The 25,053-nt window shown below is 33.3% G+C and overlaps 1 protein-coding gene across 4 annotated transcripts in view; it reads right to left on the bottom strand.

Moving 5' to 3' along the window:
• The window catches only part of LOC131437600 (neurexin-3), a 297,301-nt gene that overhangs the window by 223,079 nt on the left and 49,169 nt on the right, over nt 1-25,053 (bottom strand). For all 4 annotated transcript variants that reach the window (XM_058607059.1, XM_058607077.1, XM_058607068.1 and 1 more), the window contains exon 4: nt 18,709-18,853. In XM_058607059.1, coding sequence (XP_058463042.1) covers nt 18,709-18,853 — 145 coding nt within the window. The remainder of the gene's footprint in view (nt 1-18,708; nt 18,854-25,053) is intronic.

The raw sequence follows: 25,053 nt of genomic DNA, 5'->3' as shown, positions 1-25,053 counted from the left end.
GGATTTCTATCAAGAATTCATGAACAGAGTATTGATCCAAGCTCTGAATACAGATCCAGACTTAGATTCTAAGTCCAGACCTCGATTTCAGATGGCTTAGATTTTAGATGCAGAATCCAGATCCAGATTCGGTATTCAGATCCTACTTCCTACTTCCTGGTTACCTAGATCTGAATTCTGGACCTGAACTTAGGATTCTGAGCAAGATTCTGGACTCGAATTCTAGAGTTTTGACAGAGATTCTAGACTTGCTTCTAAATCGCGTACTTGGACATGGATCCTTATTTTGAATTCTAAACCTGGGCCTAGATTCTGGTCCAGAATTATACATATGGATTATGGACATGAATTCTAACTTGGAACCATATTCTGGATCAGGTCTTTGAGCCGGAATTCTGGATCAGTATTCTGGACAGATATTCTGCCGCTGGATCTCAAGCGGAAATCTAGATATGATTCTGGGCTAGGATTGTGGACCTGGGCTCTAGACGTGAACACTGGATCTTGAACTCCTGACAAGAATTTATAGATTTTCGTGACCTGAATTCTGAACATCTAGACCTAGACTTGAGTTTTGGATATGAATTCTGATCTCAGAGCTAGATTCTGGATCTAAACTCCGGACAGAGATTTTGGATCTGAACTTAGATTCATAACCAGGATTTTGGACCTGGTTCTGGATTCTGAACCTGGAGCTGAATTCTGAAACCAAATTCTGTTCCAGGATCTAAATACAGTTGTTTTTAATAACAGTTCGGCTGAAAAGTTCGTATCTTTTAATAGAAACACACATTTTTTTGCCAAAATTCGTTTTTATTATTCAACATAATTGGCATCAGAGGCGATACAGCGATTATAGCGATCTTCCAACTTTTCGATACCATTTTTGTAGTAGGATTTGTCCTTTGCCTCAAAATAGGCCTCAGTTTCAGCGATTACCTCTTCATTGCTTCTAAATTTTTTACCAGCGAGCATTCTCTTGAGGTCTGAGAACAGAGAAAAGTCACTGGGGGCCAAATCTGGAGAATACGGTGGATGAGGGAGCAATTCGAAGCCCAATTCGTTCAATTTCAGCATGGTTTTCATCGACTTGTGACACGGTGCATTGTCTTGATGAAACAAAACATTTTTCTTCTTCTAATGAGGCCGTTTTTTTTTAAATTTCGTCCTTCAAACGCTCTAATAACGCTATATAATAGTCATTGTTGATGGTTTTTCCCTTTTCAAGGTAGTCGATGAAAATTATACCATGCGAATCCCAAAATACAGACGCCATAACCTTACCGGCCGATTGTTGAGTCTTTCCACGCTTTGGGTTCGGTTCATCGCGTGCAGTCCACTCAGCTGACTGTCGATTGGACTCCGGAGTGAAGTGATGGAGCCATGTTTCGTCCATTGTTATATATCGACGAAAAAAAATCGGTTTTATTTCGATATAACAGCTCCAAACACTGCTCAGAATCATCAATTCGTTGTTGTTTTTGATCGATTGTGAGCTCACGAGGAACCTATTTTGCACAAAGCTTTCTCATTTCCAAATATTCGGGAATAATATGTCCAATACGTTCCTTTGATATCTTTAGGGTGTCAGCTATCTCGATCAACTTCACTTTACGGTCATTGAAGATAATTTTGTGGATTTTTTTCACGTTTTCATCGGTAACAGCCTCTTTTGGACGTCCACTGCGTTCATCGTCTTCGGTGCTCATATGACCAGTACGAAATTTTGCAAACCACTTACGAATTGTTGCTTCGCCCGGTGCAGAGTCTGGATAACACTCATCAAGCCATTTTTTGGTATCGGCGGCACTTTTTTTCATCAAAAAGTAGTGTTTTATCAACACACGAAATTCCTTTTTTTCCATTTTTTTCACAATAACAAAAGTAGCTTCACTCAAAATGCAACATCTCACAAACTAATAATCAGACAGCTGTCAAATTTATACACGTATCTTTTGAAGGTTGGTACTAACTCAAAATGGTATGGATTTAATTCTAGTGGCGCCCTCTCATAGAAACGATACGAACTTTTCAGCCGATCTGTTAAAGTAATGAATGTACAAAATGAAAACGATGATCATTTCGATGAACAGAAAAAAACCATTCCATACACTTTACTATACTCTGACGGTTCAATTATGATTCATTATTCGTTTGATTGTTCTTGTACTGTTTTGTCGTAGACTCCGAGTATGACACAAGTCTATCTAAAAAATGCTTTATTCGAGGCTCCAAAAGTAAAAACCAAAAAAGAATAACGAACAACAGACGCCAAAAACAGAAGTCCATCAACTTTTAATTGCCTCGAATCTCGAATCGCAGGAGGCGATGGAAAACATTGCTTCTGTCTGTCAGTTCAAAAATATGCACTGACTTTCGTTCTGTGTTGACTTGAGTTTTGTTTTAGGAGTTGCTCTACGGCTACTACTACCATTATTATTATTAGTAGTAGTAGTAGTAGTAGTAGTAGTGTCCACTTGTGTGCTTGTTCGTTTGCACCGGCCACCGGCAGTCCGGTCTGTGAAATCCGTGATCGTTGGTTCTGCACAAGAATTTACCGACATACGCCGATGCGAACTTTTCAAAGCCTGATGACTACTGACCGCTGTCTGCCGGAATCAAAATATTTTTTCAATCTCCAAAAAAAAATGCCAAGCACCAATTCTTCCCCGCCGAATGGTGGCATCATCGTTGAATGAAAAACCAGCAGCCACCCAGTCTCGGTTGGAACGGACTTTTATTTGTGTGAATTTCGAAAGTTGTTTTTTGTTTTTTGTTTGTGTTCTACCGGTAGCAGCCAGCAGCTCGAAATTGGAATTGTTATTTATGGGGCAACCCACGAAGAACCGAGCAAAAACCCAGAGAAAGACCATCACTCATCAAAACGGAAAACTTTGACGGATCCAATTCTTGGCTAAACTCACCTGTATCTGGTCTGTCGAATCGGACGAACCAAAAAAAACACTTTTGAAACTTCGAATAAAATATACCATCTGTTAGGATTATTCATATTTCATACAAAGAAACTATCGAGAATAAACAGGCTCAAGTCGATCCCAAGTTAGAAGTAGACCGGCTTTCAATCCGAAAATGAACCGATAGAGAAAAAAAAACCCTAAATCGATTTTACCTCTCGATGAAAAGTCCAACGCAGTCCAGTGTCATCTTGACCTCCCAAGCCCAATCCCAATGGTCCAGCATCGGAACCGAATATCGAATATCGAAGTAAAAACTAGCAACAGAGAGAGAGAGCGAGAAAGAGTGAGACAGAACATTGGGGGCATCATCAGCAGGCTAAAATTGATTCAGCCTCTGCATCACATTTCGATGCCGGTTTGAGTCGAAAGGAACGGAAGTTTAAGGGTTTCCCCCAAAAAGTATAGAAGCATAAGATGAGATCGAAGTTGTACTCTGTTTCTGTGGGTGGGTCTTCTCATCGGTTTTTCAAATTGGGTTGCCTCCACCGACCACCCCCCCCCCCCCCCCTTGCTGTGCTCGTTGTTCCCGCATCATAATCTCGACCTGTGATGCTCTGGATTCTCTACTTTGATGCTCTCTTTAGCAACAACAAAAAAAACGAATAAAAATGGTTGGTACGGCTGCTCTGTTTTATATTACGGGTTTTTCCACCCATCCTGCCAGACCTCAGTTCGCCTCGCTCCTCCGTCCCCCAAGGTCCCACACACGATCCAAAGAAATCACTTTATTCGGCAAACTAAAATTTATTGCAGTTTCCCATTTCTCTCGATCGGAAATAAATGCGAAAATTTGCACCCCGGGATCTATTCCGTTTTTTTTTTGTGTGGAATGGCCTTCCGTAGGTTTCTCTGCTCAGCTCTGCTCAGGACGGACACTGGATTCGGGGATTGGTTTCGGAGCTCTCAATTTTACTGCAAATTGGTGGGATTTGCGAAAGGCAGCGTAAAATTCACGTTCATATTTTTTTTGCTCATCTTTCTTTTGCCTGCCACAGTTTTTTTTTGTTTTGCTCCGTGTAATCCGTTGCACAATCCGAAGGTTACTTTGATAGAGTCAGTAACTGTTAGCAGAGTAACTAAGGTTACCGTGAAAGTGCCTTGGCCGTAGCTCAATGAGGCAGCGAATGTACGTGCGCATCTGTCAAAATTAAGTCTAAAACTCTTGCCAAAAAAAAAACACAAATCAATTTAAAGTTTTGAATTCTGTAAATTGAAGTTCGAAATTTGATGCATAACATTTAAACAAACTTTTTGATCATTTAGGGATTAACCCCTTATTTTGTGCTAGGGCACATAACCAATTTCACTATCTTTACGTTTCGTCTTAGACTCGTCAGTGCAGAGCAGTTCAAATTGAACTGTTTACTGCAAACTTGAACAGTTCAATTTGAGCCGCTATCGTTCGGCACGTCAGGAAAGACTTAGCACTTCTTTGCTTATTACAAGTGTGTTGCAAATAGCAATAACTTTACGTCTGCTTAGCGGTTCAAATTGAACTGTTTAAGTTTGCAGTAAACAGTTCAATTTGAACTGCTCTGCACTGACGAGTCTAAGACGAAACGTAAAGATAGGTAAACTTTTTGAGTTTTTTTACTGAGTTTAATTTTTTAATTTTTTTTTAAGTTTTTAAATTTTTTTTTGCATTTATTGTTTTTTTTATTTTTAAGGTTTTTCGAGTTTTTTGAGTTTTTCGAGTTTTTTTTTTAACTTTCTAAGTTTTTTGAATTCTTTGAGATTTTTAATTTTTTTTTGTTTTTTGTTAGTTTTGAGGTGTTGACTTTTTTGAGTTTTCAAGTTGTTAAGTTGTTAAGTTGTTAAGTTGTTAAGTTGTTAAGTTGTTAAGTTGTTAAGTTGTTAAGTTGTTAAGTTGTTAAGTTGTTAAGTTGTTAAGTTGTTAAGTTGTTAAGTTGTTAAGTTGTTAAGTTGTTAAGTTGTTAAGTTGTTAAGTTGTTAAGTTGTTAAGTTGTTAAGTTGTTAAGTTGTTAAGTTGTTAAGTTGTTAAGTTGTTAAGTTGTTAAGTTGTTAAGTTGTTAAGTTGTTAAGTTGTTAAGTTGTTAAGTTGTTAAGTTGTTAAGTTGTTAAGTTGTTAAGTTGTTAAGTTGTTAAGTTGTTAAGTTGTTAAGTTGTTAAGTTGTTAAGTTGTTAAGTTTTGAAGTTTCGAAGTTTCGAACCTTTGAAGTTTCGAAGTTATGAAGTTTTGAAGTTTTGAAGTTTTGAAGTATGAAGTTTTGAAGTTTTTTAAAGTTTTCAAGTTAGCTTTCAATTTTTTTACTTTTTGAGTTTTTATTACTGAGTTTCTTTTACTTTTCGAGTGTTCTGATTTTTTTATTTAGCGTTTCAAATTTTTTTGAGTTTTTTAAGTTTTTTTTTTAATTTTTAAAGTTTATCGAGATTTTTTAACTTTCAAGATTTTTGAATTCTTTGAGATATTTAATTTTTTTTTTGTTTTTTTTTTTTCAGTTTTGAGGTGTTGAGTTTTTTGAGCTATTAGGTTGTTAAGTTTTGAAGTTTTGAAGTATGGCAGTTTTGAAGTTTAGAAGTTTAGAAGTTTAGAAGTTTAGAAGTTTAGAAGTTTAGAAGTTTTGTAGTTTTGAAGTTTAGAAGTTTTGAAGTTTTGAAGTTTTGAAGTGTTGAAGTTTTGAAGTTTTGAAGTTTTGAAGTTTTGAAGTTTTGAAGTTTTGAAGTTTTGAAATTTTAAAGTTTTGAAGTTTTGAAGTTTTGAAGTTTTGAAATTTTGAAGTTTTGAAGTTTTGAAGTTTTGAAGTTTTCAAGTTTTGAAGTTTTGAAGTTTTGAAGTTTTGAAGTTTTGAAGTTTTGAAGTTTTGAAGTTTTGAAGTTTTGACGTTTTGAAGTTTTGAAGTTTTGAAGTTTTGAAGTTTTGAAATTTTGAAGTTTTGAAGTTTTGAAATTTTGAAGTTTTGAAGTTTTGAAGTTTTGAAGTTTTGAAGTTTTGAAGTTTTGAAGTTTTGAAGTTTTGAAGTTTTGAAGTTTTGAAGTTTAGAAGTTTTGAAGTTTTGAAGTTTTGAAGTTTTGAAGTTTTGAAGTTTTGAAGTTTTGAAGTTTTGAAATTTTGAAGTTTTGAAGTTTTGAAGTTTTGAAGTTTTGAAATTTTGAAGTTTTGAAGTTTTGAAGTTTTGAAGTTTTGAAGTTTTGAAGTTTTGAAGTTTTGAAGTTTTGAAGTTTTGAAGTTTTGAAGTTTTGAAGTTTTGAAATTTTGAAGTTTTGAAGTTTTGAAGTTTTGAAGTTTTGAAGTTTTGAAGTTTTGAAGTTTTGAAGTTTTGAAGTTTTGAAGTTTTGAAGTTTTGAAGTTTTGAAGTTTTGAAGTTTTGAAGTTTTTAAGTTTTTAAGTTTTGAAGTTTTGAAGTTTTGAAGTTTTGAAGTTTTGAAGTTTTGAAGCTTTGAGTTTTGAGTTTTTCGAGATTTTTTTTAACTTTTTAAGTTTTTTGAATTCTTTGAGATATTAATTTTTTTTCAGTTTTGAGGTGTTGAGCTTTTTGAGTTTTTAGGTCGTTAAGGTAAGTTTTAAAATTTCGAAGTTTTTTAAGTTTTTCAAGTTTTTCGAGTTTTTCAAGATTTTTGAGTTTTTCGAGTTTTTCAAGTTTTTCAAGTTTTTCAAGTTTTTCAAGTTTTTCAAGTTTTTCAAGTTTTTCAAGTTTTTCAAGTTTTTCAAGTTTTTTCAAGTTTTTCAAGTTTTTCAAGTTTTTCGAGTTTTTCAAGTTTTTCAAGTTTTTCAAGTTTTTCAAGTTTTTCAAGTTTTTCGAGTTTTTCAAGTTGTTAAGTTAGAAACTGTGAATTTTTTAAGTTGTTAAGTTTTGAAGTTGTTAAGTTGTTAAATTTTGAAGTTTTGAATTTTTTACTTTATGGGTATTTTGATTTTTTTAATTTGTTTTTCGAGTTTTTTTAATTTTTTTAGTTTTTTTTTAAATTTTCAAGTTTTTTGAGTTTATTAAAATTTTTAAAATTTTTTAATTCTTTGAGACTTTTAATTTTTTATTGTTTTTTTAGTTTTGAGGTGTTGAGTTTTCAAGCTGTTAAGTTGTTAAACTGTTAATTTTTTAAGTTGTTATGTTGTTAAGTTGTTAAGTTTTGAAGTTTTGAAGTTTTGAAGTTTTGAAGTTTTGAAGTTTTGAAATTTTGAAGTTTTGAAGTTTTGAAGTTTTGAAGTTTTGAAGTTTTGAAGTTTTGAAGTTTTGAAGTTTTGAAGTTTTGAAGTTTTGAAGTTTTGAAGTTTTGAAGTTTCGAAGTTTCGAACCTTTGAAGTTTCGAAGTTATGAAGTTTTGAAGTTTTGAAGTTTTGAAGTATGAAGTTTTGAAGTTTTTTAAAGTTTTCAAGTTAGCTTTCAATTTTTTTACTTTTTGAGTTTTTATTACTGAGTTTCTTTTACTTTTCGAGTGTTCTGATTTTTTTATTTAGCGTTTCAAATTTTTTTGAGTTTTTTAAGTTTTTTTTTTAATTTTTAAAGTTTATCGAGATTTTTTAACTCTCAAGATTTTTGAATTCTTTGAGATATTTAATTTTTTTTTTGTTTTTTTTTTTCAGTTTTGAGGTGTTGAGTTTTTTGAGCTATTAGGTTGTTAAGTTTTGAAGTTTTGAAGTATGGCAGTTTTGAAGTTTAGAAGTTTAGAAGTTTAGAAGTTTAGAAGTTTAGAAGTTTAGAAGTTTTGTAGTTTTGAAGTTTAGAAGTTTTGAAGTTTTGAAGTTTTGAAGTGTTGAAGTTTTGAAGTTTTGAAGTTTTGAAGTTTTGAAGTTTTGAAGTTTTGAAGTTTTGAAATTTTAAAGTTTTGAAGTTTTGAAGTTTTGAAGTTTTGAAATTTTGAAGTTTTGAAGTTTTGAAGTTTTGAAGTTTTCAAGTTTTGAAGTTTTGAAGTTTTGAAGTTTTGAAGTTTTGAAGTTTTGAAGTTTTGAAGTTTTGACGTTTTGAAGTTTTGAAGTTTTGAAGTTTTGAAGTTTTGAAATTTTGAAGTTTTGAAATTTTGAAGTTTTGAAGTTTTGAAGTTTTGAAGTTTTGAAATTTTGAAGTTTTGAAGTTTTGAAGTTTTGAAGTTTTGAAGTTTTGAAGTTTTGAAGTTTAGAAGTTTTGAAGTTTTGAAGTTTTGAAGTTTTGAAGTTTTGAAGTTTTGAAGTTTTGAAGTTTTGAAATTTTGAAGTTTTGAAGTTTTGAAGTTTTGAAGTTTTGAAATTTTGAAGTTTTGAAGTTTTGAAGTTTTGAAGTTTTGAAGTTTTGAAGTTTTGAAGTTTTGAAGTTTTGAAGTTTTGAAGTTTTGAAGTTTTGAAGTTTTGAAGTTTTGAAGTTTTGAAGTTTTGAAATTTTGAAGTTTTGAAGTTTTGAAGTTTTGAAGTTTTGAAGTTTTGAAGTTTTGAAGTTTTGAAGTTTTGAAGTTTTGAAGTTTTGAAGTTTTGAAGTTTTGAAGTTTTGAAGTTTTGAAGTTTTTAAGTTTTGAAGTTTTGAAGTTTTGAAGTTTTGAAGTTTTGAAGTTTTGAAGCTTTGAGTTTTGAGTTTTTCGAGATTTTTTTTAACTTTAAGTTTTTTGAATTCTTTGAGATATTAATTTTTTTTCAGTTTTGAGGTGTTGAGCTTTTTGAGTTTTTAGGTCGTTAAGGTAAGTTTTAAAATTTCGAAGTTTTTTAAGTTTTTCAAGTTTTTCGAGTTTTTCAAGATTTTTGAGTTTTTCGAGTTTTTCAAGTTTTTCAAGTTTTTCAAGTTTTTCAAGTTTTTCAAGTTTTTCAAGTTTTTCAAGTTTTTCAAGTTTTTCAAGTTTTTCAAGTTTTTTCAAGTTTTTCAAGTTTTTCAAGTTTTTCGAGTTTTTCAAGTTTTTCAAGTTTTTCAAGTTTTTCAAGTTTTTCAAGTTTTTCGAGTTTTTCAAGTTGTTAAGTTAGAAACTGTGAATTTTTTAAGTTGTTAAGTTTTGAAGTTGTTAAGTTGTTAAATTTTGAAGTTTTGAATTTTTTACTTTATGGGTATTTTGATTTTTTTAATTTGTTTTTCGAGTTTTTTTAATTTTTTTAGTTTTTTTTTAAATTTTCAAGTTTTTTGAGTTTATTAAAATTTTTAAAATTTTTTAATTCTTTGAGACTTTTAATTTTTTATTGTTTTTTTAGTTTTGAGGTGTTGAGTTTTCAAGCTGTTAAGTTGTTAAACTGTTAATTTTTTAAGTTGTTATGTTGTTAAGTTGTTAAGTTTTGAAGTTTTGAAGTTTTGAAGTTTTGAAGTTTTGAAGTTTTGAAATTTTGAAGTTTTGAAGTTTTGAAGTTTTGAAGTTTTGAAGTGTTGAAGTTTTGAAGTTTTGAAGTTTTGAAGTTTTGAAGTTTTGAAGTTTTGAAGTTTTGAAGTTTTGAAATTTTAAAGTTTTGAAGTTTTGAAGTTTTGAAGTTTTGAAATTTTGAAGTTTTGAAGTTTTGAAGTTTTGAAGTTTTCAAGTTTTGAAGTTTTGAAGTTTTGAAGTTTTGAAGTTTTGAAGTTTTGAAGTTTTGAAGTTTTGAAGTTTTGACGTTTTGAAGTTTTGAAGTTTTGAAGTTTTGAAGTTTTGAAATTTTGAAGTTTTGAAATTTTGAAGTTTTGAAGTTTTGAAGTTTTGAAGTTTTGAAATTTTGAAGTTTTGAAGTTTTGAAGTTTTGAAGTTTTGAAGTTTTGAAGTTTTGAAGTTTAGAAGTTTTGAAGTTTTGAAGTTTTGAAGTTTTGAAGTTTTGAAGTTTTGAAGTTTTGAAGTTTTGAAATTTTGAAGTTTTGAAGTTTTGAAGTTTTGAAGTTTTGAAATTTTGAAGTTTTGAAGTTTTGAAGTTTTGAAGTTTTGAAGTTTTGAAGTTTTGAAGTTTTGAAGTTTTGAAGTTTTGAAGTTTTGAAGTTTTGAAGTTTTGAAGTTTTGAAGTTTTGAAGTTTTGAAATTTTGAAGTTTTGAAGTTTTGAAGTTTTGAAGTTTTGAAGTTTTGAAGTTTTGAAGTTTTGAAGTTTTGAAGTTTTGAAGTTTTGAAGTTTTGAAGTTTTGAAGTTTTGAAGTTTTGAAGTTTTTAAGTTTTGAAGTTTTGAAGTTTTGAAGTTTTGAAGTTTTGAAGTTTTGAAGCTTTGAGTTTTGAGTTTTTCGAGATTTTTTTTAACTTTAAGTTTTTTGAATTCTTTGAGATATTAATTTTTTTTCAGTTTTGAGGTGTTGAGCTTTTTGAGTTTTTAGGTCGTTAAGGTAAGTTTTAAAATTTCGAAGTTTTTTAAGTTTTTCAAGTTTTTCGAGTTTTTCAAGATTTTTGAGTTTTTCGAGTTTTTCAAGTTTTTCAAGTTTTTCAAGTTTTTCAAGTTTTTCAAGTTTTTCAAGTTTTTCAAGTTTTTCAAGTTTTTCAAGTTTTTCAAGTTTTTTCAAGTTTTTCAAGTTTTTCAAGTTTTTCGAGTTTTTCAAGTTTTTCAAGTTTTTCAAGTTTTTCAAGTTTTTCAAGTTTTTCGAGTTTTTCAAGTTGTTAAGTTAGAAACTGTGAATTTTTTAAGTTGTTAAGTTTTGAAGTTGTTAAGTTGTTAAATTTTGAAGTTTTGAATTTTTTACTTTATGGGTATTTTGATTTTTTTAATTTGTTTTTCGAGTTTTTTTAATTTTTTTAGTTTTTTTTTAAATTTTCAAGTTTTTTGAGTTTATTAAAATTTTTAAAATTTTTTAATTCTTTGAGACTTTTAATTTTTTATTGTTTTTTTAGTTTTGAGGTGTTGAGTTTTCAAGCTGTTAAGTTGTTAAACTGTTAATTTTTTAAGTTGTTATGTTGTTAAGTTGTTAAGTTTTGAAGTTTTGAAGTTTTGAAGTTTTGAAGTTTTGAAGTTTTGAAATTTTGAAGTTTTGAAGTTTTGAAGTTTTGAAGTTTTGAAGTTTTGAAGTTTTGAAGTTTTGAAGTTTTGAAGTTTTGAAGTTTTGAAGTTTTGAAGTTTTGAAGTTTTGAAGTTTTGAAGTTTTGAAGTTTTGAAGTTTTGAAGTTTTGAAGTTTTGAAGTTTTGAAGTTTTGAAGTTTTGAAGTTTTGAAGCTTTGAGTTTTGAGTTTTTCGAGATTTTTTTTAACTTTTTAAGTTTTTTGAATTCTTTGAGATATTAATTTTTTTTCAGTTTTGAGGTGTTGAGCTTTTTGAGTTTTTAGGTCGTTAAGGTAAGTTTTAAAATTTCGAAGTTTTTTTAATTTTTCAAGTTTTTCGAGTTTTTCAAGATTTTTGAGTTTTTCGAGTTTTTCAAGTTTTTCAAGTTTTTCAAGTTTTTCAAGTTTTTCAAGTTTTTCAAGTTTTTCAAGTTTTTCAAGTTTTTCAAGTTTTTCAAGTTTTTCAAGTTTTTTCAAGTTTTTCAAGTTTTTCAAGTTTTTCGAGTTTTTCAAGTTGTTAAGTTAGAAACTGTGAATTTTTTAAGTTGTTAAGTTTTGAAGTTGTTAAGTTGTTAAATTTTGAAGTTTTGAATTTTTTACTTTATGGGTATTTTGATTTTTTTAATTTGTTTTTCGAGTTTTTTTAATTTTTTTAGTTTTTTTTTTAATTTTCAAGTTTTTTGAGTTTATTAAAATTTTTAAAATTTTTTAATTCTTTGAGACTTTTAATTTTTTATTGTTTTTTTAGTTTTGAGGTGTTGAGTTTTCAAGCTGTTAAGTTGTTAAACTGTTAATTTTTTAAGTTGTTATTTTGTTAAGTTGTTAAGTTGTTAAGTTTTGAAGTTTTGAAGTTTTGAAGTTTTGAAGTTTTGAAGTTTTGAAGTTTTGAAGTTTTGAAGTTTTGAAGTTTTGAAGTTTTGAAGTTTTGAAGTTTTGAAGTTTTGAAGTTTAGAAGTTTAGAAGTTTAGAAGTTTAGAAGTTTAGAAGTTTAGAAGTTTAGAAGTTTAGAAGTTTAGAAGTTTAGAAGTTTAGAAGTTTAGAAGTTTAGAAGTTTAGAAGTTTAGAAGTTTAGAAGTTTAGAAGTTTAGAAGTTTAGAAGTTTAGAAGTTTAGAAGTTTAGAAGTTTAGAAGTTTAGAAGTTTAGAAGTTTAGAAGTTTAGAAGTTTAGAAGTTTAGAAGTTTAGAAGTTTAGAAGTTTAGAAGTTTAGAAGTTTAGAAGTTTAGAAGTTTAAAAGTTTAGAAGTTTAGAAGTTTAGAAGTTTAGAAGTTTAGAAGTTTAGAAGTTTAGAAGTTTAGAAGTTTAGAAGTTTTGAAGTTTTGAAGTTTTGAAGTTTTGAAGTTTTGAAGTTTTGAAGTTTTGAAGTTTTGAAGTTTTGAAGTTTTGAAGTTTTGAAGTTTTGAAGTTTTGAAGTTTTGAAGCTTTGAGTTTTGAGTTTTTCGAGATTTTTTTTAACTTTTTAAGTTTTTTGAATTTTTTGAGATATTATTTTTTTCAGTTTTGAGGTGTTGAGCTTTTTGAGTTTTTAGGTTGTTAAGGTAAGTTTTAAAATTTCGAAGTTTTTTAAGTTTTTCAAGTTTTTCAAGTTTTTCAAGTTTTTCAAGTTTTTCAAGTTTTTTCAAGTTTTTCAAGTTTTTCAAGTTTTTCAAGTTTTTCAAGTTTTTCAAGTTTTTCAAGTTTTTCAAGTTTTTCAAGTTTTTCAAGTTTTTTCAAGTTTTTCAAGTTTTTTCAAGTTTTTCAAGTTTTTCAAGTTTTTCAAGTTTTTCAAGTTTTTCAAGTTTTTCAAGTTTTTCAAGTTTTTCAAGTTTTTCAAGTTTTTCAAGTTTTTCAAGTTTTTCAAGTTTTTCAAGTTTTTCAAGTTTTTCAAGTTTTTCAAGTTTTTCAAGTTTTTCAAGTTTTTCAAGTTTTTCAAGTTTTTTCAAGTTTTTCAAGTTTTTCAAGTTTTTTCAAGTTTTTCAAGTTTTTCAAGTTTTTCAAGTCTTTCAAGTCTTTCAAGTTTTTCAAGTTTTTCAAGTTTTTCAAGTTTTTCAAGTTTTTCAAGTTTTTCAAGTTTTTCAAGTTTTTCAAGTTTTTCAAGTTTTTCAAGTTTTTCAAGTTTTTCAAGTTTTTCAAGTTTTTCAAGTTTTTCAAGTTTTTCAAGTTTTTCAAGTTTTTCAAGTTTTTCAAGTTTTTCAAGTTTTTCAAGTTTTTCAAGTTTTTCAAGTTTTTCAAGTTTTTCAAGTTTTTCAAGTTTTTCAAGTTTTTCAAGTTTTTCAAGTTTTTCAAGTTTTTCAAGTTTTTCAAGTTTTTCAAGTTTTTCAAGTTTTTCAAGTTTTTCAAGTTTTTCAAGTTTTTCAAGTTTTTCAAGTTTTTCAAGTTTTTCAAGTTTTTCAAGTTTTTCAAGTTTTTCAAGTTTTTCAAGTTTTTCAAGTTTTTCAAGTTTTTCAAGTTTTTCAAGTTTTTCAAGTTTTTCAAGTTTTTCAAGTTTTTCAAGTTTTTCAAGTTTTTCAAGTTTTTCAAGTTTTTCAAGTTTTTCAAGTTTTTCAAGTTTTTCAAGTTTTTCAAGTTTTTCAAGTTTTTCAAGTTTTTCAAGTTTTTCAAGTTTTTCAAGTTTTTCAAGTTTTTCAAGTTTTTCAAGTTTTTCAAGTTTTTCAAGTTTTTCAAGTTTTTCAAGTTTTTCAAGTTTTTCAAGTTTTTCAAGTTTTTCAAGTTTTTCAAGTTTTTCAAGTTTTTCAAGTTTTTCAAGTTTTTCAAGTTTTTCAAGTTTTTCAAGTTTTTCAAGTTTTTCAAGTTTTTCAAGTTTTTCAAGTTTTTCAAGTTTTTCAAGTTTTTCAAGTTTTTCAAGTTTTTCAAGTTTTTCAAGTTTTTCAAGTTTTTCAAGTTTTTCAAGTTTTTCAAGTTTTTCAAGTTTTTCAAGTTTTTCAAGTTTTTCAAGTTTTTCAAGTTTTTCAAGTTTTTCAAGTTTTTCAAGTTTTTCAAGTTTTTCAAGTTTTTCAAGTTTTTCAAGTTTTTCAAGTTTTTCAAGTTTTTCAAGTTTTTCAAGTTTTTCAAGTTTTTCAAATTTTTCAAGTTTTTTGAGTTCTTCAAGTTTTCAAGTTTTTCAAGTTTTTCAAGTTTTTCAATTTTTTTGAGATATTTGATCTTTTTAGTTTTTTTTTAATTTTTAAAGTTTTCTGAGTTTTTTTTCGGTTTTTGAATTTTTGAGTTTATTGAGTTTTTTAAATTTTTTAAGCTTTTCGAGTCTTTAAAGATTTTAAGTAATATGAGTTTATTTATTTTTGTTTGAGTTTTTTAGTTTTCTGAGTTTTTTTAAATGTTTTTTTAGTTGATTTGTTTTTTGAGATTTTCGTTTTTCAAGTTCTTTTTGTTTTTTGTTTTTCTTTTTGAGATTTTTGTTTTTTGAGTTTTTTTTTAGTTTTTTGAGTTTTTTTTTCACTTTTTGAGTTTTTTTTTAGTTTTTCGAGTTTTTTAGCACTATTTGAGTTTTTTTGATTCCATGAATTTTTATTTTTTTTATTTTTTAGGTACTTCAAATTCTTTGAGTTTTTTTTGGGTTTTTCGAGTTTTGAGGTTCTCGAGTTTTTTTAGTTTTTCGAGTTTTTTCGATTATTTCGAGTTTTTGATTCTTGAGTTTCTTAGACTTTTGAATTTTTTTCAGTTTTTTGAGTTTTTGAATTTTGAATTTGACCTTTTGAATCTTGAATTCAAAATTTAGTTTTTTTAGATTTTCGAGTTTTTTGAGTTTTTAAAGTTTTTTGAATTTTGAATTTAGAGTTTAGACTTCAGAGTTTAGAGTTTAGAGTTTCGAGTTTCGAGTTTCGAGTAGAGTTTAGAGTTCAGAGTTTAAAGTTTAGAGTTTCTAGTTTAGAGTTTGGAGTTTGGAATTTAGAGTTTAGAGTTTAAAGCTTAGAGTTTAGAGCTTAGAGTTTAGAGTTTAAAGTTTAGAGTTCAGAGTTAAGACTTTAGAGTTAAGAGTTAAGTGTTTAGAGTTTAGAGTTTTGAGTTTGGAGTTTAGAGTTTAGAGTTTAGAGTTTTGAGTTTGGAGTTTAGAGTTTAGAGTTTAGAGTTTAGAGTTTAGAGTTTAGAGTTTAGAATTTAGAGTTTAGAGTTCAGAGTTTGGAGTTTAGAGTTTAAAGTTGCGAGTTTAGAGTTTAGAGTTTAGAGTTTAGAGTTTTGAGTTTTGAGTTTTGAGTTTTGAGTTTTGAGTTTTGAGTTTTGAGTTTTGAATTTTGAGTTTAGAGTCTAGAGTGTAGAGTTTAGAGTTTAGAGTTCAGAGTTCAGAGTTCAGAGTTCTGAGTTCAGAGTTTCGAGTTTCGAGTTTCGAGTTTCGAGTTTAGAATTTAGAGTTCAGAGTTTAGAGTTTAGAGTTTAGAGCTTAGAGTTTAGAGTTTAGAGTTTAGAGTTTAGAGTTTAGAGTTTAGAGTTTAGAGTTTCGAGTTTAGTATTTATAGTTTAGAATTTTGAGTTAGAATTCAAAGTTTAAAGTTCTGTAATTGTAATGCGAAAAGGTGAGACATTCGACACTGATAATGGAAATATGGAAATGCCGTTGTCTTGTCATCGTATTCAAACGATATTATTGAAGGTTTTTTTTATTAGTAAAACAGCGTTAATACTCCGACTAACTAATGAGTGAAAATTTTATAATTGCCCTGAAGATGAATGCTGATTTGCTTCGAAACGTTGTTTCGTAACGCAAAATGAATCGACATTTTAGCGAAATTTTCCAGTAGCTTTCAAAGGAAAAGACGATCAGTAGAGGAATATATTCCAGAAAAACGAGCTGAATTCGAAATCATGGCGACGTAGCAAAAATAGAAAGAAATAATATTTTCTAGTAGTTGGCAAGCTTCAAACACAATTCAACGGGTTCTTATCGGGAACTGCTGTTTCACTCGTTTTATTCAGTTCACTTTTTCACACATCAAACGAGGGGCTTCCTAAAGGGGCCAATTGCAATCATAGCTCGAATGGCAATAAATAAACCCAGTAGGCGATGGCGACAGCTTTATCAAAAGCTTTCCGACGGTGACACTTTGGTGCTATCAGAAAGCGACGCATGGTTCGAAATGGTTCAAAACGTAAAGCCTACTGCGATCGTTTTGGGCATTGGGTTCGATTTTGTAACAATAACAGGTTTGACGGCGGTCACCTGCCGCCACGTGGCACGTGAAAAATGAATCCATTTTCCTATTTTTTTTCGCTATGAGAAGCAGTACCAATGCGTAGGAGAAAATTTCCACCGTGTAAATACTGGAAACTGTGGACCGCATTCGAGATGAAGCCCTTTTTTCAATTATTCGTTATCAGCGCAACCGTTCAACAACCAGTGCTCGGTGTCGGTTCGTGTGACGAATGGAATGGAAGGAACCGTCGCAGTCGAGGAAAGATAATTATTTTTCAAGAGTTCTTCAGAATAAACTCCCCACCGCGCCATTCCTGCCTGCCTTCCGCCATCACCGGCTTCTGGCAAACATGGCTTTTGGTAGTAGGTAAATAAATTGAAAACCAAACAACAAACAACAGAAGACGCTTGCCAACTGACTGTTCGCTTTCGGCAATCAAACTAGAGAACGAAATCAAAAGCGGTGCTGGTGCTGTTTTTCTTTCTTTTTTTTGCGGAAGAGTGCGCCGGATGCGGGCTTTGCCCAACTGAAGCTGAAAATAAAAACGGCAGAGAGCTGTCACTCGCCATCTTGATCAGCCTTGATGTTTTGGAGATCATGGATTTTCGTTTGCCAGTTCCTGCCCATTCGATGCCGCAGTAGAGTTTGAAAATGGTGCCCCACAAATAATAAATATCATGACATAATCCTGGAATTCAGTTGCATAATCCAGATTTTGTTCCAGAATCCAGCTTCTAAATACAGTTGCAGAATTCAGATTTGAAGTTCAGGAGAGGTACAAATCTCCATACAACAAGGGGAACATGCCATTCGAGCCAATCTGTTCTGATTCCTGATTCAGATCCAGAGTTCATCCCAGAATCCAGCTACAGAATTCAGTGCTAGATTTCAGGTTCTGAACTCATTTTTAGAATCTAAGTTGAGAATTTCGTTTTAGGTCAAGAGTTCAGATCCAGAATTCAGTTTATGAATCCAACTTCAAAATCCGGCATCAGAATCCAGCTCAGGAATTCAAGTCAAGTTCCCGAAGTCATTTTAAGAATCCAGCTCCAGAATTTAGTTCCAGAGTAATGGTCCAGAATCCTGGCTGAGTTCTAGATCAAGAGTTCAATTCTAGAACTCTGATCTGATATACAACCTCAGAATTCAGATCCCGAATTCACTTTTCGAGCACCGATTCAGGTCCAGAACTCAATTCTAGAATCCAGCACTAAAACTCAGCTGCAGACGCCAGGTTCATTTCCAGATCCCGAATTCAATTCTTGCTCCAGAATTCATGTTCAGATCTCGAAATCAAGTCAAAGAATTCAATTCCAAGTCAATATGTCAAAAATCTGTTCCAAAATCCAGGTCCAGAATTAAATTCCAGATTTCGAGTTTAGTTCAAGAATCCAGATTCAGAGTTCAGTACCAGAATTGAGGTCCAGAACTCAGGTTCTAGTTGCAGAATCCAATACAAAAATTCAGTACCAGGTCCAGAATTCAATTCAAGAATCCAGCTTCCCATCTCAATTCCAGAATCCAGCTATAGATTTTGATGCCAGAGTCCACCTCCAGGATTCAGTTCCAGAATCCAAGTTCTGAGTTCAATTGTGAATTCAGACTCAGTTCTACGTCAAGAGTTCAATGCTAGACCACAGCTTCAGAATCCACCTCTAGAATTCAGTATCAGATCCCGAATTGCATCGATTCTGGTTCAGAGCTCAATTCTAGCACCTAGAAGTCCAGAATTCAGAAACCTGGTTCAGAATTAGGCTCTAGATTCCGAATTCAATTCCCGAACTCAAGTTCAGAACTCAGTACAGGATTCAGATTCAGAGTTTAGTTCCAAAATTGAGGTCCGAATCCAGATTCTAGTTACAGAATCCAGGATAAGAATTTATTTCCAGGCCCAGAACCCAGATGTTGTAGAATCTGAGTTCAGTTATAGAATCCTGCTCCGAAATTCAACACCAAAATCCAACTCCAGAACTCAATTCAAGAATCCAATTCCAAATTAAAATTCCAGAATTCAGCCTAAGAATCAGGTTCCGGAATCCAGATACCGAATTCAGTTCAAGAATGCAGATTCAGAATTCAGTTTCAAAATTCTGGTAACTTTGTAGAATCCAGCTTCCAAATCTAGCACCAAAATTCAGTTCCAGTCTAGAATCCAGGTTCTACTGGCAGAATCCAGAATTAGAATCTAACTCTAAATTTTTTGTGTTGTTTTTTAAATAGAATCCTATACCTCTTAAAAAATCACCCTTTAATTTGCATCGCTCGCAGTTCTGTTGCTCTTTTTAGTCTTTATGAAAACGTAATATTTTGAAAGCGAAGAAGTGAATGCTGCACAAATTGCACATATTAGAACAATTAATGAGATCGGTTATTGACTCTGACATTAACCACTCACATTTTTTTTTGTTTTTGTTTGTTCAGCTTGTGGCATTTTTTGTTCGTTTGAACTTGCGTTTCGGTTGCAGCAAGCCGAAATTTCGATTTGAATCTTCCATTTTGTTCGGTTAATAATTTTGACAGATACACACTAATACAATAATAGTCATTTTATAGTTCTACTTTCGTGAGTATAAAATTATGTGGCGGTGACTAGTTTGCAACCAAAATCGTGAGCATTTTTTTTTGCTTCAAAATGATCTGGAATAAGTTATCGCTTTCTTATCTTATCTGTACGTTTTGTCTTCGACTCATCAGTGCATTAACAGTTTATATTGTTATTAAGTTTTTCGGGAGCGCGTTCCGGTTTCGAAAAGTTCCAAAACAATTTCAAAATTCAAGCTCAATTCTCTCACTGGAAACAAGCCTTACCTTGATGTCCCTCGGTTGGCGCATCTCCTGTCTCCTCGGGGACACTCCGGGCTGGTCGGAGTACACTAGATTGCGCACCGAGCCGCGAAAACGCGGCTCAAAGATGACACTGGGCAGTGCGAGCAGGGCAAGCTTCGAGTTGTACCTGAAAAAAAAACAAGGTGTAAATAGAAAGAGACGGTGAGCAGACCAAAAAAAAATGGCACTTCGATATATAAAGGGAATTCATAATGGCAGCATATTTATTTTCATGACAAATTTTTGGCTCCGGTGCCGGTGCGGAGTGAAGCCATTTCGTATTCCATCACGTGTGCAATTTTCATTCGCAATATGAAAATTTATTTTTATTATCCAATGGCGCTGAACGGGACTTTCTTCTTCTTCTTGTCGTTGCTACAACATCAACAGTGAAAGCTGTGGGTGGGAAGGAATTTTCTCACCGGGAATAAAAATGAATTTTTCATGTGACCTTTGTGGAATGCAAAAAAAAACCTTGGAAGAAGACAAGGGTTTGGATGAAAAGAAAAAATCTCCTCCGTGGAAAGTTTTTGTGTGGTGAGAGACAAGCTTGCTAAGATCGCAGATCGGTTACACGATTAGCCTGTCATTGCACGAGTCACCAAAACGTCAACCGTTGTATCAGTGACAGAGGGGGGAAAGAAAAAAAAAACACCGAAAAGTGCTTGTTTCAGAGAAACGTCAATCACCGAAGCGATCCATAAAGGATTATAATATCAGACGGGAAAAAGTTCCTTAAGCAAACAGGCCTAAAATTATCCCCGGGAATCGCGTCACCATTTCGGTCCATCAAAAGCAGCAGCAGCAGAAACCTTGAAATTTTATTACCCTCCCCTGACTAAGCCCAAGCCCGAAAGGCTCTCTTTAGAGTCCCTGTCACTGTGCGGAAAGCCGTTTGCTTTATTTAACGGCCAGCGAAGCATCTCAAATTAAACAAAATTTCGTCTCCGCATCCTCGAACGCCTTGTCTTCCTTCTTCCCCGTAAGTAAAAATCATCAAAAAAAAAAGAAAGTAAATGATGAACCAAACTTCGCTCCCGGGGTTCGCCGAGAGGAAAAATCTTAAAATAGGAATCTTAAATCGGTGTCGGAACCGGGGAGGGCTGGAAATCGACAAAATCTTGGTACCCAACTTTCTCCGCGATGTGCTTGACGACGTCGCACCACTGGCCACGGGAACCAAAAACAGCAGCAATGGAAACTTCCCCCCGTCCTACGACTCGTGGAATGTCGCCGCCCAGCGGCGGTTCTGCGTGTTTTCTTTTCAGCGGCGGTTCTGCGTGTTTTCTTTTCTTCTTTTCTTTTTTCAGTGAAATAACGTCCGCGGCCGGTGGAAAGCCACTTGGTTTCGGCGTCACCCCTCCCGAAGTAGCCGGACGACGGACGGTTTTATATTTCCGCGCTAATTTGGGGAAATAATCCATCGGCGGGGAACAATCCGGCATCGCCGGAGGGAGCGTTCCCCAGAATTAAATAAGTTGCCGTTTGTCAAGTTAAGATTGTTTTCTGGTGAGATGAAATTTATCGGGTGGTGTTATTTCGTTCCCATGGCAATCGAATTCGAAGTTGACAGTTGGAGGTTTTTCGGTGACGACTACTAGATGTATCACCGGACAAAAAACGCGTTCCACTTTGAAAAGGGTCCAAAACACAAACAAGTACAGAAGCTAGACTGTGTTTTTGTGGATCAAAGAGAATCACAGATTTAACTAGATTATTCATCGATATCAAAAAACGTCGGACGGTTGTTGGCCGGCTAAATTTCCGAACTTGCTTCGGGCGGAGGAAATTCATTTTCCAGTCGAAAAAAAAACGATTCCCCCTCCTTTCGCCTATTGTGGATAAGATTCCGATTCGCTTTTTTTCCCCCGAGGCGACCTTGGCCAAAGTCAGAGCCAAAATAGTTGTAACCGAAAAAAACAACAACAAAAATTATTGGTTCTGCGCGGTTAGTAAGCAATTTTCGAAATGGCCTTCGGGCACCGATAATCGCCCCGGTCCGATTGGCTTCGGAGTTCGAGTTACGATTATACCGGGGTTTGCGTGGACTGAATTTGTAATTACAATCCCCGTTCGTGGCGTGGCGTGGCGGTTAAGGGCGACTTAGGTCGGAGTCAGCTTCAATTCCTGCTGTGACGTCGAATAGTGCGAATATTCTAGGCTGGCCCGGTTTAATCGACAAATGGTAAATGGCGAAGGTACGAAGCAAACAAGTCACGAGTGGTTGCTTTTTATTTTTCTCTTTGTTTTTAGTTGACGGCTCAATTAGCCACTCGGTCGGGGTTCCGTACGGACGACGATGGCGGGCAATAAGTGTTCCGTGGCTGAAATAATCTTCAAATTTAATCGATAATCAAAGCTTCCAGCCAGTCAGCTTTAGATATGCGATGTAGATACGCATTGTCATGCTAGAGAGCTTTCTGTAAAGATCGAAAATTTTCTACACATAAAGAGAAATCGTCTCGCTAGAAATTTAGAAAATTATATTAAAAGCAGAAAATGCCTGAGAACAAAGATTCATTGACAGTTCGTGCTCGCATCTCACCCGACACAGTCGAAAATCGTTTACTTCGTCAAAAGTCTTCCCACTGAAAGTAGTCGTTTTTATTTTATATGCCGTTTCGAGAAAAAATTAATAGCCATTTCATCGAAAACCGTTTCGCCGAATACCGAAAGCCACTCCTTTGAGTATCCTTTGATTCGAAAGCCGCGTCACAAAAAAGCTATGCAGTTTTAAATCGTTCCACCAGCAGCAGTCGTTGCTTCGAAAACCTCTTCGCCGAAAGCCATTCCATCGAAGCCCGTTTCATCGAAAGCCTCTGGATTTGGAACAATTTCAATTCGAGTCATTTCTTCGAATCGAAAGATCAAAACCTTGTTCAGTATTTTTAAGTTACCTAAACTTGTTCTGTACTTCTAGGATGCCAAAAGTTTCGCTTTAAAACAGCGATGAAGTTTGCTCAGATCTTGTTCGGTATTTTGAAGTTGCCAAATATTCCACGTTTATTTAAGCGACGCGAAAGTTCGTTCGTAACTTGTGCTGTACATTCAAGTTGCCATAAGTTTCCACGTACTTTTAAGCAACGAGAAAGTTCGCTTGGAAACTTGGTCTGTTACTTTCAAGTTACCAAAAGTTTTACACTTATTTTTAAGCAGTGAGAAAATTCACTCAAAACTTGTTCAGATCTTTTAGGATGCCAAAGTTTCACAAGTACTTTTAAGCAGCGATGATTTTCGCTCGGAGCTTGTTCTGTACTTTCAAGTTGCCATAAGTTTCACACGTACTTTTAGGCAACGAGAAAATGCGCTTGGAAACTTGGTCTGTTACTTTCAAGTTACCAAAAGTTTTACACTTATTTTTAAGCAGTGAGGAAATTCACTCAAAACTTGTTCAGTACTTTTAAGATGCCAAAACTTGTTCGGTACTTTTAGGTTGCCAAAAGTTTCACAAGTACTTTTAAGCAGCGATGATTTTCGCTCGGAGCTTGTTCGGTATTTTAAAGTTGCTAAATATTCCACGTTTCTTAACCAACGCGACAGTTCGCTCGGAGCTTGTTCTGTACTTTCAAGTTGCCATAAGTTTCACACGTACTTTTAGGCAACGAGAAAATTCGCTTGGAAACTTGGTCTTTACTGTCAAGATACCAAGAGTTTTACACTTATTTTTAAGCAGTGAGAAAGTTCACTCAAAACTTGTTCAGATCTTTTAAGTTGCCAAAACTTGTTCGGTACTATTAGGTTACCAAACGTTTCACAAGTGCTCTAAAACAGCGATGAAGTTTGCTCAGATCTTGTTCGGTATTTTCAAGTTGCCAAAGGTTTAAAATGTTTTTTAAGCAGCTAGAAAGTTCACTCGGTACTTGTTCTGTACTCTCAAGTTGTCAAAAATATCATGCGCGATTTTAAGTTGCCAGAAGTTTCACACGTATTTTTAAGCAGCAGCAGTCCACTTGTTCTGCACTTTCAAGTTGCCAAAAGTTTCGCAAGTATTTTTAGACAGCAAAGAAGTTCGCTAGTATTTTTTTTACTTTCAAGTTGACAAAAGTTCTCCGTGTAGTTTTAAATGATGAGAAAGAGGCAATCTCTCACATCGCTTCAAAAGAATACTGGGATTTACTGAATTTATCCAGGAAAGTTTCAGAGACAGAGACAATATCAGAGACATAACTGGATGTCGTGAATACGAAAACAACTGGCATGTGGCTTAACACTTCCGAATATCAACTAGTTGATCAATTGTATGAATTATGCAAGCATTCACCTTTTTCACTACTAGACTACGCTTTGGGTTCGGTTCATCGCGTGCAGTCCACTCAGCTGACTGTCGATTGGACTCCGGAGTTAAGTGATGGAGCCATGTTTCGTCCATTGTTATATATCGACGAAAAAAGTCGGTTTTATTTCGATATAACAGCTCCAAACACTGCTCAGAATCATCAATTCGTTGTTGTTTTTGATCGATTGTGAGCTCACGCGGCACCCATTTTGCACAAAGCTTTCTCATATCCAAATAATCGTGAATAATATGTCCAACACGTTCCTTTGATATCTTTAGGGTGTCAGCTATCTCGATCAACTTCTCTTTACGGTCATTGAAAATCATTTTGTGGATTTTTTTCACGTTTTCATCGGTAACAGCCTCTTTTGGACGTCCACTGCGTTCATCGTCTTCGGTGCTCATATGACCAGTACGAAATTTTGCAAACCACTTACGAATTGTGGCTTCGCCCGGTGCAGAGTCTGGATAACACTCATCAAGCCATTTTTTGGTATCGGCGGCACTTTTTTTCATCAAAAAGTAGTGTTTCATCAACACACGAAATTCCTTTTTTTCCATTTTTTTCACAATAACAAAAGTAGCTTCACTCAAAATGCAATATCTCACAAACTAATAATCAGACAGCTGTCAAATTTATACACGTATCTTTTGAAGGTTGGTACTAACTGAAAATGGTATGGATTTAATTCTAGTGGCGCCCTCTCGTAGAAACGATACGAACTTTTCAGCCGATCTGTTATTTCCGATTATATGTAGCAAAAATTATGTTGATACGTTAGCTACAACAAGAGATATTCACGATTAAAAACTTATCACTCTCTCAGGGGGTAAATTTTGAAAAGGCGTCCCATAGTGAAGAAAATCGTATTCACGACAAAATTTTGTTTGAGGAAACTAACCTAGGTTTTAATTTCAGTTTTTTTTTTCAAACGATAACGACATAAAAATGGCGTTCCCAAGAGCCTTGTTAGTGACTCAAAACCGTTTTTCTAAACCGGTTTCGATGGTAACAGAGGCTGCTTCGATCAAAGTGATTTCGGTGTCGGTAAAGAAGGTCGACTGGGTATGCAGTTTTTTTTCCCACACGTTTCATGACCACCTACTCTGAATTAATCACGTTACGTATGTCGTTCGGATTCGTTTGTCCTTTCATATAATGAAAATTGAGGTTTTCTTGATGGCGACGATCTTGAGTTTGAGTTCATTATTTTGTGCATGCTTCATGAGATGAAATTTCGTCGGTAGGGTTAGGGCACAATCTTTTCAAACATTCAATATTCTGAATCGTACCGCCAAGACACAATTTTCTAACCAAACAAGGTACACGCTAGGTGGAAATGACAGCCTTTTAGCGAAATGAAAAAAAAAATCCCGATTATCATCCCTCCACGAGGCCGGTCGGTCGCCTTTCAGGAGACGACGATGGTGACCAGCACTGAAACCTGCTCCGAAATTCCACTCGAATCGCAGGTGCGACAAGGTTTGTTGTTGCCACCTACACTCGTGGATGTTTCTAGAAGAGCACTCCGAGCATTTTTCCCCCCATTTTCGTTTTAAATCTCTCAAATTTTCCCTTGCGTATCACTTTTAATTAGTGAAAATGCTTTATGTGTGATGGCAAAAAAACAAAAACAAAAAATAAACGAGCACCGAGCAGCTTGCCTAGCAAGTCCTGGGAGCTTCCGTTCTGCTTCTGGATCTGAATTTTTTTGCAAGCAGGAAAAAAAATTATACATTGTCAAGCGGAGTGCCTTGGCTCTGGCCGGACAAGCTAATTAAATTAGAACCAGCAGAAAGGTGTCATCGGGAGCATTGTCTCATGTCAGTGTTAAGTTTTGTTGAGAGGACAAACAAAAAAACAAATGCACCGAGGTAGGAAGCTGGTTTTTACCGAACAACCGCGAATTTAAGTATTCTACAGCATCCAGCCCTGAGTAATTTGGTCGCAATTCATCCTGCTCGTCTCAACAGTTCAGTTCAACCGAGAGCGAAAAAATCGATAACCACCCAATCAGTGGTTTGGGGCATCATCGTCGTGGCTACGAACG

This window comes from Malaya genurostris, chromosome 1, assembly GCF_030247185.1.
Source record: "Malaya genurostris strain Urasoe2022 chromosome 1, Malgen_1.1, whole genome shotgun sequence".
NCBI lineage: Eukaryota > Metazoa > Arthropoda > Insecta > Diptera > Culicidae > Malaya > Malaya genurostris.
The sequence above is the reverse complement of the archived record's forward strand: the minus strand, read 5'-3'. Positions and strand labels throughout refer to the sequence as shown.